The 11,501-nt window shown below is 40.6% G+C and overlaps 1 protein-coding gene across 2 annotated transcripts in view; it reads left to right on the forward strand.

Annotated features, from left to right (window-relative positions):
* The window catches only part of DCBLD2 (discoidin, CUB and LCCL domain containing 2), a 56,075-nt gene extending 44,985 nt beyond the window's left edge, over positions 1–11,090 (forward strand). For both annotated transcript variants that reach the window (XM_084201154.1, XM_084201155.1), the window contains 6 exons: positions 1,518–1,665; positions 2,079–2,249; positions 3,239–3,332; positions 3,704–3,753; positions 4,629–4,766; positions 5,825–11,090. In XM_084201154.1, the coding sequence (XP_084057280.1) occupies positions 1,518–1,665; positions 2,079–2,249; positions 3,239–3,332; positions 3,704–3,753; positions 4,629–4,766; positions 5,825–6,267 (1,044 nt within the window). In that variant the 3' untranslated portion in view covers positions 6,268–11,090. The remainder of the gene's footprint in view (positions 1–1,517; positions 1,666–2,078; positions 2,250–3,238; positions 3,333–3,703; positions 3,754–4,628; positions 4,767–5,824) is intronic.
* Positions 11,091–11,501: the final 411 nt, after the last annotated feature.

The following is an 11,501-nucleotide window of genomic DNA, read 5'->3' on the forward strand; positions in this document are numbered from 1 at the left end:
GTGGGCACATGAACTTCAACTGCTTGGGGTTACTAATTTATTTCTAAAATAACATCATAGGTTTGCCCCTGCATTTACTGTGTCTTCATCTGTTGCTACTGAATATATTTAAGAACAAGAAGCTTAAATTCAGAGCAGGCATTTGTTTTGATGAATAGTTTCCTAGAATAATTATTTCAGGCCTCTAGGGATATTCTAGACATTTTTTTCCCAAAAACTCAGTAGGGCAATACAGAAATCTCTTCTCTCGGGTATTAAGATTGAAACAGCAGTGATTTGTTTTGATCAGAGATGTGCTAAAAGCTCTTGACTGCTTCATGTTATGCAGACACATCATCTGCTGTACAATGCAGTGCTTGTCTTTAAGAATGGCAGGGTGATTTTTCCTTACCAAGTGGTGTGAGTGAGAAGAAAACTCCTTGTAATACTTACTTTTTTCAGGCAAGTGCCATAACTGTGTTTTGCATTGTGTCCACCATGATTTGCAATGTCTGTATCAGTGCTTCAAAAGAAAGAACCCAATTGCTGTCATCCCAGTGGTGACCTTTGTTGCAGCAGCACCACAGAGTTGCATGTGCAGGACCAAAGCCCCACTGCTGTGCATGAACATGGAGAGGCAGCTCACTTTCTACCAAAAGAAATGGTGCCAAAGCAGTCTTCCTGAAGGAGGGGGAGGGTTGGAGTACTGGACCAAGCTGCTGTATTGTTTTAAGCAGCTTGGGAGTGACAAACCCGTGGTTGGCTGTAAATCTGTCAGTATGCTTACATTGCATCTCACAGGGACTCCGCTCACTGCTTTTAAACTTCAGTCAGACTCGTGTGGTGTCACATTTTGATGAGTTCTTTGTGTGCAAGGATGGCAGTGAAGGACCAGCTTGAGTTCATTGTTCATGGAAAGTCTGCGCTGTTTTCTTGCAGAACCTCATGGCTTAGTGTGAGACTGAGGAGAGCTTTCACATTCTGAACCCCAATTCTTCTATTTTTTTGTGGCTCAGCACTCACAGGCAACAGCCACGAGAAGACAGTGTGGTTACACACTTGAGGGTGCCTCCCAGTGCTTTCTAAGGAATACCATCCTCAGACAGGCTATGCTGAACTGCTGGGCTGTGTGAAGGCATCATTTAATTCCAGCTTGCACAGTGTCTCAAGTCCTTGCTATCCATGTATATTTGAAGACTAAGTGTAAAATACCAAGAAGGAGTTAGAATGACTCAGTGCCATAAACATGTGTTACAGTAAGCTGTGTCTGGGGAGCATCAGTAGGATATTCCATGGTACCTTTACTCTGAACTGTGTAGCTGTGTGCATACATGTGCACACACCTTTCTTTGTTTCATTTAGTTGTAAATGTAATGGGGCCAACAGAGTGGACAAGTGCAGGCAGCAGCGCTGTTCTAGAGTGTATTGAATCCTTCACTGTTTATTCTTCCTCAATAAAACATCAAGACTGGTAATACTCAATTACTATTGTATTAGTAGAACATAATGTTTCTCTCTTTTTTTCCCTTCTTTTCTAGATATTTCAAGGGAATACTGAATTGTACCAGGAAGTTCGCAATAATTTCATTCCACCTATAATTGCACGTTTTTTTAGGATTAACCCGTTAAAATGGCACCAGAAAATTGCAATGAAAGTAGAATTGCTAGGATGTCAGTTCAGTATAGGTAAGACAACCGAAAACTTTCAACTGTGCAAGACAAGAAGTGAAACTATTAAGGTTGTACATGAAATTACTAAGATTAAAAGTTATATCATGGGTATATTTTCAGTAAGTCTGAAGTACTTCTTGGCTGCATAATCTGTCTTTAACTGGTATTTCTGAGTTTATCTAAAAGTTATTACGCTTAACCAGGAAAACACTGAATTTAGGTGTACACAAGATAATTTATAGAATAAGTGTGTCAAAAGATGCCAATCGCTTGCTTTTCCATGTCATTGATTCCTGGTGGGTAGTTTTCTCGTTAGATAACATGAACAAAAGCTTTATAGCAAACTGTTCCAGCTGTCTTCTCTTGAAAAGGAGGTATGGAAAACTAGCCCTCAAAGAACTTACCTTATAAATTCTGTTCTTCTGAAGGTCATGCTCCTAAAATCACTTTGCCACCACCACCTCAGAACAAGAATTATGAGAAGAATGCTGACTTCGTGGATGACTTAATTAATTCAGTGAAGACTTCGCTGCAGATAGATAAAACAACTTTCACACCTGAAATAAAAAACACTACAGTGACCCCAAGTGTAACCAAAGGTATCCATTGTTAAACAGTAGAAATGTTTGGAAATTCTTATAGTGCTTTGACATATATTAAATGTGCTTTCTGCATTGAAATTTTCTCAAAACTTAACAAATTACAGTAGATTATCGATACTTTATTTACCAGTTATTAAATACACAAATGATAAAAGATGTGCAGTTGCATGCTGCATGAAGAAACAAAACCAATCTGCCAAGTAACATATATATAATGTAAATATATATACAATATATATTTTATAGATATATAATAGTTCCATCTTCCAGAGCTTGTTCAAACGGTGTTCAACTTTTAATCACTGAACAAACTGTGTCGGAAGGAAAAGTTGTAACTTGGACTTCCCTTCTGAATTAATCAGGTGTAGCTGCTTTATTTAATAATTTCTTAGAACAAAACACCTTTGATATAGCAAATCTTCTCTGGAGCAGTTTTTTTGACATGAAATTTGAAAAATGTCACCTGGCATAATCATTTTGTTTACCAAAGAAAATGGTCAGAAAAGGGAGCAAAGTCACTGCAGTTGTGGACACTGCTGAAGTGTCCTTTGGATGGCAGGGGACACACAGGATCACACAGGATGGCAGGATCACACACAGACCCAGCACTGACTGATTGGGATTAACTGTTAAGGTACTGTAGAATTTACTTCTTAAAGAAGGTTTGAACTTATATGGTGACATAAAGGGATTTTCTGCATAAATATAATAAATTATTGTAACAGAAAAACCATATATTAAAACAAACTGATTAATTTTGATGAAAAACCCTACAAAACTACCTGTGCTGTGCATGCATATAGAAGAGCCAGATGAGAATTGAAGTTGCACTGTGGGAGCATCCAGTGGAGTAGCTTAACTGGGGGATCTGGTGTGATAGACACTAAACGTGAAAACTGTGTGCTTTACTCAAGTAATTTTCAAATCAAAAACTGATTTATGAGAAGCTCTTTCTGTCTGACACCACTTAATTTAATGGCTTTCAGATGTGGCATTGGCAGCAGTTCTGGTTCCAGTGCTGGTGATGGTCTTCACTACTCTGATTCTTATCTTAGTTTGTGCGTGGCATTGGAGAAACCGGTAAATGAATAGATGGATGAAGGTGCTTTAAATGACTGTTTGCCTGGTGTGTGGGAATGAAATTCTGCATGTATTGCTGTGGGAACTCTGTGGTCTGCACTTGTGGAAAGAATTGCATTCTTTCTGAGAAAAAAATCACTTGACTAGTGAGGACAAAACAGCTTTTTGTAACTGCTTTTATTAGAAGTGCTTTGACTGAAAACTGGTTTCTCTGGTAGCAGCAGACTGGTGATGGGAAGCCAGGTTACTGGTGCTAATACATTAAATTTGAAGACCAGTTACAGCCAAGGTGATAGTTGCTGAGCATTACTTAATGCATCTTTTGGTAAGCAGACTAGTTGAAATAGGACTTTTTTCCTTTTTTCTCACAGCAAGAAAAAAACTGAGGACACGTATGATCTACCTTACTGGGATCGTGCAGGTAACAAAATGGTTTTATGAAACCATTTGCTTAGTTTTTTTTTGCTCAATGTTTATTTCAGATTCAGTTACAGTTTCCACTAGCAGAAGCTTCTCTAATGCTAACTGAGGGAGGCATAGCAAACTGAATTTCTTTTGTGGACCAACTTAATTGTACTGCTTCTTTCTCTGATTTCTTTTTTTCAGAAATAGTAAACGTCATGTCTCCTGGTTAGATCTGGTTAGATCTGATCACTTCAGGGCTTTTTGTGAACAAATTAGAAAACCTTTTAATTATACAACACAAGGAGAAAATTTATAAGGAATGTCTCTATACATTTGATAACCATTTATTTGGTACTTTTTTGTCCTGGGAAAAAAATCTTTCATCTTAGTGTACAAGTTGGGTCAAAAATTTTGTTTTCATTGCCCTAGTAAGCATCTGGGATTTAGGTATATCTTCCATCCAGCTGTCTTGTGCCTCATAAACTTAATACCAGACAATTGCACCAGACAGCTCTTTGCAGTGGTCGTGAAACCACCTGTCTCCAGGTGCAAAGGGCAGCTGCAGCAGTTGGGTTGGTACTGCTGTGTGACTGTGCTTCGCTTCTCTGGCCTCTGTTGAAAACTTGCACACCTGTGTATCTGCTCACTGGCAGTCTTAAGTATGTCTGATGCTTTAGACAAGGAACTTTTTAATCACTTTCATTTGCCACATACCTGTTTCTGATAGCTCACAGCTCTGATGTCTTAGGATATTACTAAATATAGTGATAATTGAGTTATTTATCTGTTTCAACAAAATACAGCTGTGCTGAAAAGTATTTTAGTAGCTTAAAATACAGTATATATGCAATCTTGGGTGTTTTTTTTGGCTTTTTTTTTATTCATATGAAGGATGGTGGAAAGGGATGAAGCAGTTTTTCCCAATCAAATCAGCAGAACATGAAGAAACTCCTGTATGCTACAGCAGCAGTGAAACCAGTCACCTAAGACCAAGAGAAGTCCCAGCAAGGTTGCAAACAGAGTCTGCAGGTACTTTGTGGGCCATGTTTTTTATATATATGTATGTGTGTATATGAATGACATGCCAAAAATGTCAGGAATCTGGCTACATTTAGTTATTTCCTGGTTTTGGAGGGGAGCAGAGGAGAAATGAGTCGTTCTGTGGGTAAGCATATCTCTTAAAATGCAGGCCTTTTCATGTCTGTTCTCTCATTTCATATGCTATAGATAGACACTTGCCCAAGTTAGTGCAGTAATTGAAAGGTTCCTTACTTGTTTTTAAACCTCATAAAGGGTGAAGTAATTCTTTTGGTTATATTTTTATGCCCTGGAAATAATTTCATCACAATATTTTTATGCACAAATTTGAAATATGGCACTTGATTCTCTACCTTCACTGTATGGGTTAAATCAAACTTGGGATCTGGAAAAGGAGAATTTATGGATAGTTCCACATGCCCTTTCCCTGGTGAGCCAGGCATGGGATGAGGATGACTGACTGTGCCTTTGGTTCTGTGCTTACCTGCTGATGGCAGAATTGGGCAGATGTGAAGGAATTACAGCTTCACTGTGGGCAGAATTAGTTTTCTTGTTTGTCTGCTTGTCTGTTTTTACCCAGCTAGTCAGGCTTTTCACCTCCAGCTTTTGTAACTCAGATTATCTGTTGAGCTAGAATATCTCAGTCTACATGCAGGCTTCCCCTCAAAGGACAAACACTCCACCCCAAGGACCACTTTTTATTGAGATCCAGGCAGAACAATTTAATTTAAATCTAACATAAATAGAAGAACATTTCAGTCAACTTCGTTTTCAGGCAGATTTGCAGCATGGGAGGTTACAGCTCACTTGGGAAGAAGTATAAACCTGAAAAGTGGAGATGTTTTGGTTTTGGCTATCTTGATGGCTTTACCTATTGGGTGGAAAGGAATCCTTTTCCAAAGCAATTGGCACTGGTGGATGTCAACACTGGTTAGATGTAGGATAGTGTTCTCCGGCAGACTGTTGACAGGCTGTAGTTAATGTGATGCCACTGTAAAACAACCCATTAAGTGTATTTATGTTTTGTTTTGTTGGGGCTTGCAACACAGAATATTCTCAGCCTCTGGTAGGGGGAATTGTGGGCACGCTTCACCAGAGATCAACCTTCAAACCGGAGGAAGGAAAAGAAGCCACTTACGCTGACTTGGACCCTTACAATTCCCCCATCCAAGAAGTTTACCACGCCTATGCCGAGCCACTGCCCGTAACCAGACCTGAGTATGCTACTCCAATAATCATGGACATGTCCAGCCATCCCAGCACCCCTCTTGGAGCTCCTTCCATTTCCACCTTCAAAGCTGCAGGGAATCAAGCTGCTCCGCTGGTTGGAATGTGCAATAAACTGTTATCCAGGACAGACAGTGCATCCTCAGCACAGGCACTGTATGATATACCAAAGGGGCAGCTGGGGCCAGGCAGTGCCAACCAACTCATGTACCAGGTGCCGCAGAGCGTGGCCCATCCCACTGTGAGTAAGGATGAACAAAGTTAGCTCATGAGTAAGGTAGAATGATGGCTTGTTTCTAAAAGCCAGCTCCATAAAGCTCACAATTTCACTTTTTTAATTCCATTGTTTTGTTATTTTTAGTCTTAAATAATACAACATTGAACCAAAAGAAGTGGTGTGGGATGTCTGGGAAAGCTCTAATTCTGCTTTTCCTCAAGCTGTATGGACAATTAACAGCTTGTCTCCTGCAAAACCGTCAGCTTTTTTATTACTATTGTACAATTGTCTGACAGACATGAGAGAAGAGCTCTTCATGATTAGCTCCAGTAATTCATAGATGTGAGTGATAAATTAGGAGAAACAGTTTAAGTACAAAAGCCAGTTATTTCTTCCTAATGGTACTATTTTGAGGGTGGGAGGGGACACCCACCTCAATACCCAAAGCTCTGTGCAAGCACTACAGCTTTTAAAATTCCTCTTTTCATTGTAAAATGTCTGCACAACTTTGGACTTAACAAGCTGCTATCAGGAGTGATGGCAAAAATCCTTTTAGTTTCGTGGCATATAATAGTTTTGATTCTAAATTACATTATTTCAGCTTTTTTTAACAGAATTGGCAATTTTCAGCTAGCTGTGTGTTCCTCAGAAGGGTCCTGCCTTTTTGTTAGGCTAGCTTTCCAAAACTAGAAGCTGCTTTCTTGTATAATCTCTTTTCTGCCTCTTCACCTTAAGCCTCTCAGTCATATTTCTTCCTAGGGATGCAAGAGGCACAGACTAACAAAGCAAACTACCTGGGAACTGCTTTTACATTTTTCCCTATGCTTGTGAGGGCCGCTTGAATATCATCTGCCTCCAAGCTAGACCTCCTTGATGATCAGTGCAAGAAGCATTGAGGTCTTGGAGGTGATTTGAACTGAGAAAGGCTTGCCCTGCCCTCCCCCAGAGTGTCCATTATTCTGTGTTCAGGTGTGAGCTTAAACAAAAAAAGATCTGTACATACTTTTGTGAGTGCTTAAGGAAGCACACAAATATTCTAATGGTGCACAGTTTGTGTTAGACATGCATTTAGCACATATGGGATGTTTTAGCACAATTGCCAAATTTAGCCTTAGGGCTTTTTTTATGATTGTTCTTATTAGAAGCATGAAAGATTCCCAAACCTTTGCAAATGAATGAGTACTATTCCAAAGAGTGCCCATTTCAAACTTATTTATTGGAATTTGTATCCTTTGAATGTTCCAGTGTTCTGTACTATGAAAAACATTGCAGTCAGTCATTTACTGGGGTAATGTAGACTCATTTTAGCTAGGTTATCACAAAATGAAAACAATCTGAATGGCATATTTGCCATTTTTTATCTTGTTAGAAAAGAAACCCACAGCTTTCTCACCTAAGTAGGAGAAAACCTCACTATAAAAATGCTGTATTTTTATTCTAACAGCACTATTGGAAGAATGCTGAATCAACTCATGTGGACCCCCTCCCTACACAGTAGCCCAGTTTTATGGACTTCACGTGTTACTGTTTATTTGTGATGAAATTCAAAGCCTTGTTTACTGCCCAGGTCCTTAAATGCTGTGGACAACATCTGAATGGAAGCTGTAATGCTGTTCAAAGGGCTGCCACCATGCCTTATCACCAGTAAAGTATCCTCACTTACCTCTGAAAATCTGTTTGTAGAGGGGCTGTATATAAACTCTGGAGTCAAAAATCACTTGTGGCCTGTTCAGCATCTAAAATAGGATATTATGTAGAATCATAGAATGGCTGGGGTTGGAGACCTTAAAGATCATCTACTTCCAATCCCCTGCCATGGGCAGGGACACCTTTCACAGGATCAGAGCTCCACTGAACCTGGCCTTGAACACTTCCAGGGATGGGGGTATGCATAATTTCTTTGAGCAACCTGTTCCAGTGTCTCACCATCCTCACAGTAAAGAATTTTCTCCTTTTATCTAACCTAAATTTCCCCTCTTTCAAGTCTCCACTCATCTCCCCCTGTCCTGCCACTGCAGTTCCTGACAAGGAGTCCCTCTCTGGCTTCCCTATAGGTCCCTTCAGGTACTGGAAGGTTGTAATGAGGTTGTAATCTCCTCCAGGCTGAACAGCCCCAACCTTCCCAGTCTGTCTCCACAGGGGAGGTGCTCCCGTCCTCTTACCAACATCGTGGCCTCTTCTGGACTTGCTCTAGCAGTTCCATGTCCTTCTTATATTGGGGGGCACCAGAGCTGGATGCAGCATTCCAGGTAGGGTCTCACCTGAGAAGAGGAGAATCCCTCACCCTTCAGCTATGCTCCTCTTGATGCATCCCAAGATCCCATTGTCTGTCTGGCTTGTGAGAGCACATTGCTGGCTCATGCTGAGTTTTTCATCAACCATCACCCCCTGTCCTTCTCTGCAGGGTTCTCTCAGTCACTTCTTTGTCCAACCTGTCTATGAGCCTGGGATTGCCCTGACCCAGGTGTAGGACAATACTTTGTTCAACTCCAGGAGGTGCTACCACTCAGGGCTGTCCGGTCCCTCTGGATGGCATCCCTTCCCTCCAGCATGTTGATGGCACCTCACAGCTTGGTGCTGTGGGCAAACTCACTGAGGGTGAGCTCAGTCCCATTGTCCCTGTCACCAGCAAAGATGATGAACATTCTCTGTGCTACCTTAAAGCCCACTTGTACAATTTCTGATCATTCATTCTCATTAATTGAGAATGACATTTTTAAATTATTTGTTTTAGAGCTCAGTGTCTTAAGCCTAAATGTGAATGTAACGATGGTAAATAAGACCCATTTGTGAACAGCAAATTCCTGCCTATGATTGTACTTTTTTGTTACTGCAACTTTTTCTAACTGACAAAACTAGTCTGCAATCTTTGTAGTTTTGCTTAAACAGGTAAGTAACTGTTCCTAGCTATCAGCAGCAACTATGACTGAAATTATCTGAGCTGATTTTATTTCAAGGGGTGGGAAGTTCTTAGTTTCCACTAAGATGTGGCAATACGGTTACAGCCAAGTTAAAAATCCTTTCCATTCTCAACCTGTACCAGTTTAGGCTTAGAAAAATCAATGTATCATAAAAATAAATGCATGTGTCCAAATCAGTAGAAATAACACACCTGGATTTGATTTTTACTGCAGACCAGGAATGGTGCAACTGTGGATAGCTCAAGGCTAAGGCAGTGTAAGAATTATGCAGTTTCTCTACAGTGGGTTATTTTTTAAGCAACCATAATGCAATTTTGTTACCTGAGGAGCATAAGCTGTTAAAGAAATGGATATTTTTAAAATTAAAGCTCCTTTTTGGAAGGAATTTGGTTCCAGGCTTTGTTCCTGCTTCAGACTTTGGACATGTTATCTGCTAGGGCTAAGATACATTTGAACATGTAACAGTTGGGTTTAAATTGCATAGCACACTAAGACTAGAATTTCCCTGTGTACAATAAAGCAAAGGTACATTTCATGGGTCTCTTATATGTGAAGACATGTATATAAAATGTATTTCAATCTTGTTTGGCTTGAGTATTCTCCCAGAATGTATGTTCTTACCTCAGCATGTATTGTAGTTGCTCAGTATTTGTATATATTGCTAGGACTTAAACTGTATAAATAGTTGAGGGGGTTTTATATGTTAAAAAGTATTTTAAATAAATTGTGCATACGTATTCCTCAGTATGTTTGCAGTTAACACCTACCTTGTATCTAATTCATCTGCAGTCTGGAAATGCCAGTGTTATTTGTGAGTTACATGGGATCATGCTCAGTCTCCAACAGTTTCCTGGCAGCAGGTAGGCTGGTCCCTGTCCCCAGTCAGCCCAACCTTCTGCACTGCTGGAGAAGCTGCTGGTTCAGTCTTCAACCAGACCATGGCTATTGCCAGTTACCGAGTAAAGCTTGTGCTTTTTCCTCTTCTTCATATGAATTCCAGCACTGCAGTGCCTCATACAAAAACTCAGTCATAATTATGCTTTGATGAGTAAATGTAGTGTGAGTTCACAATGTCTCATCTCATCTTCTGCACCACCTGTGGCCAGTGAATGCACAGAAACCACGTAAGATAAAGAAAACAATGACAGCAAGTAGTAGCCCCCCCAGTGAGTGGAGATTCTAAAGCAGGGATGTCCATACAGATTATTTCAGCAGACAGTCTATGGGTAGGTACATGTGGCTTGCCCCGATGTCAATGCATTGGCTGCCGCTCCAGGACCACTCCTGTGGAGTGGTCTGTCAGTCAGAGCCTGTTGTCCTTCTTTTCCAGTTGAGATGTCCAAATCTCTGGGGCCTTAGAGACCTTGACCTTAGAGTGCAATGGGTCCACCTGTGTTCAGCTGTTTTGACAGCTCTTTCTGTGGTCAGTAACACTTGGAAAGTTCCACGCCACTTTGCCACCAGTGGTGCATTTTTCCACTCCTTAAGCAGGACTAAATCCCCTGTTTGGATGTTATGAACAGCCAAAGTCCAAAGGCAGGGGCTGTGCCAGCTGAGCTTCCTGTTGAAGGGATTTCACAAGAGACAGTATCCTGGATGTATATTGTTTTAAATAAACATCATGTATCTCTACATCCCACTAGGTTGAGAATTACCTGGGTGAGGAATTCCAAACAATAATTCAAAGGAAGAGAACTTGTCAGCTTGGTTTTTTGAGACTTTCTAAGCCTTCTGATATTGACATTCTTGTGAAGAACTTTCTCACACACTTTCTGTAAACAACTCATTGTTTTTGCATTCTTCTATGGAGGAGGAGAGAGTTGATGGACTGTTAGTTAAACCAGTGTCTGTGGAGAGGTGGCACTGTCACCCTCCAATCCACTGTCACCTTTGTAAAACTATAAATGATAGAGTCAGAAAATAAACGGCCCTCTTTTTCTTTCACCTGGAGAGCAGTGTGTGCGTGTGTTCTTTCGTGTCCTACAGCGACAAGAACTCATTCTCTCTTCTACATCTGGCCTTCATTCTTGCCAAAGCCAATGGTAAAAGCCCTACCCATGGCATCTTGGTGGCTATTACCAGCTTCAAAAGGGGTTTCTTTATTTTTCTCTTCATTTTTTCTCTACCTCACTCAAGCTCTGGCGGTTCCAGGGGGTATGGAGGATCCATTGTTTTCCTGAAGTAGCCGTAACCCCTTGAAGGATCTTTCCTGTAAAATGAGTTCCCCTAAGTCTGTTGCTTCTACAGTCCTGTATCTTGGAATAATTTGTTCCAAAAATACCTTAATGATGTGATGCTGTAGCTGCTGAAGCAGTTGGCAATGCTTCTGGCCACCTTGTTAGCTGATATACTATTACCAGA

The sequence above is a fragment of the Fringilla coelebs genome, assembly GCF_963513975.1.
Source record: "Fringilla coelebs genome assembly, chromosome: 2".
Classification (NCBI taxonomy): Eukaryota; Metazoa; Chordata; class Aves; order Passeriformes; family Fringillidae; genus Fringilla; species Fringilla coelebs.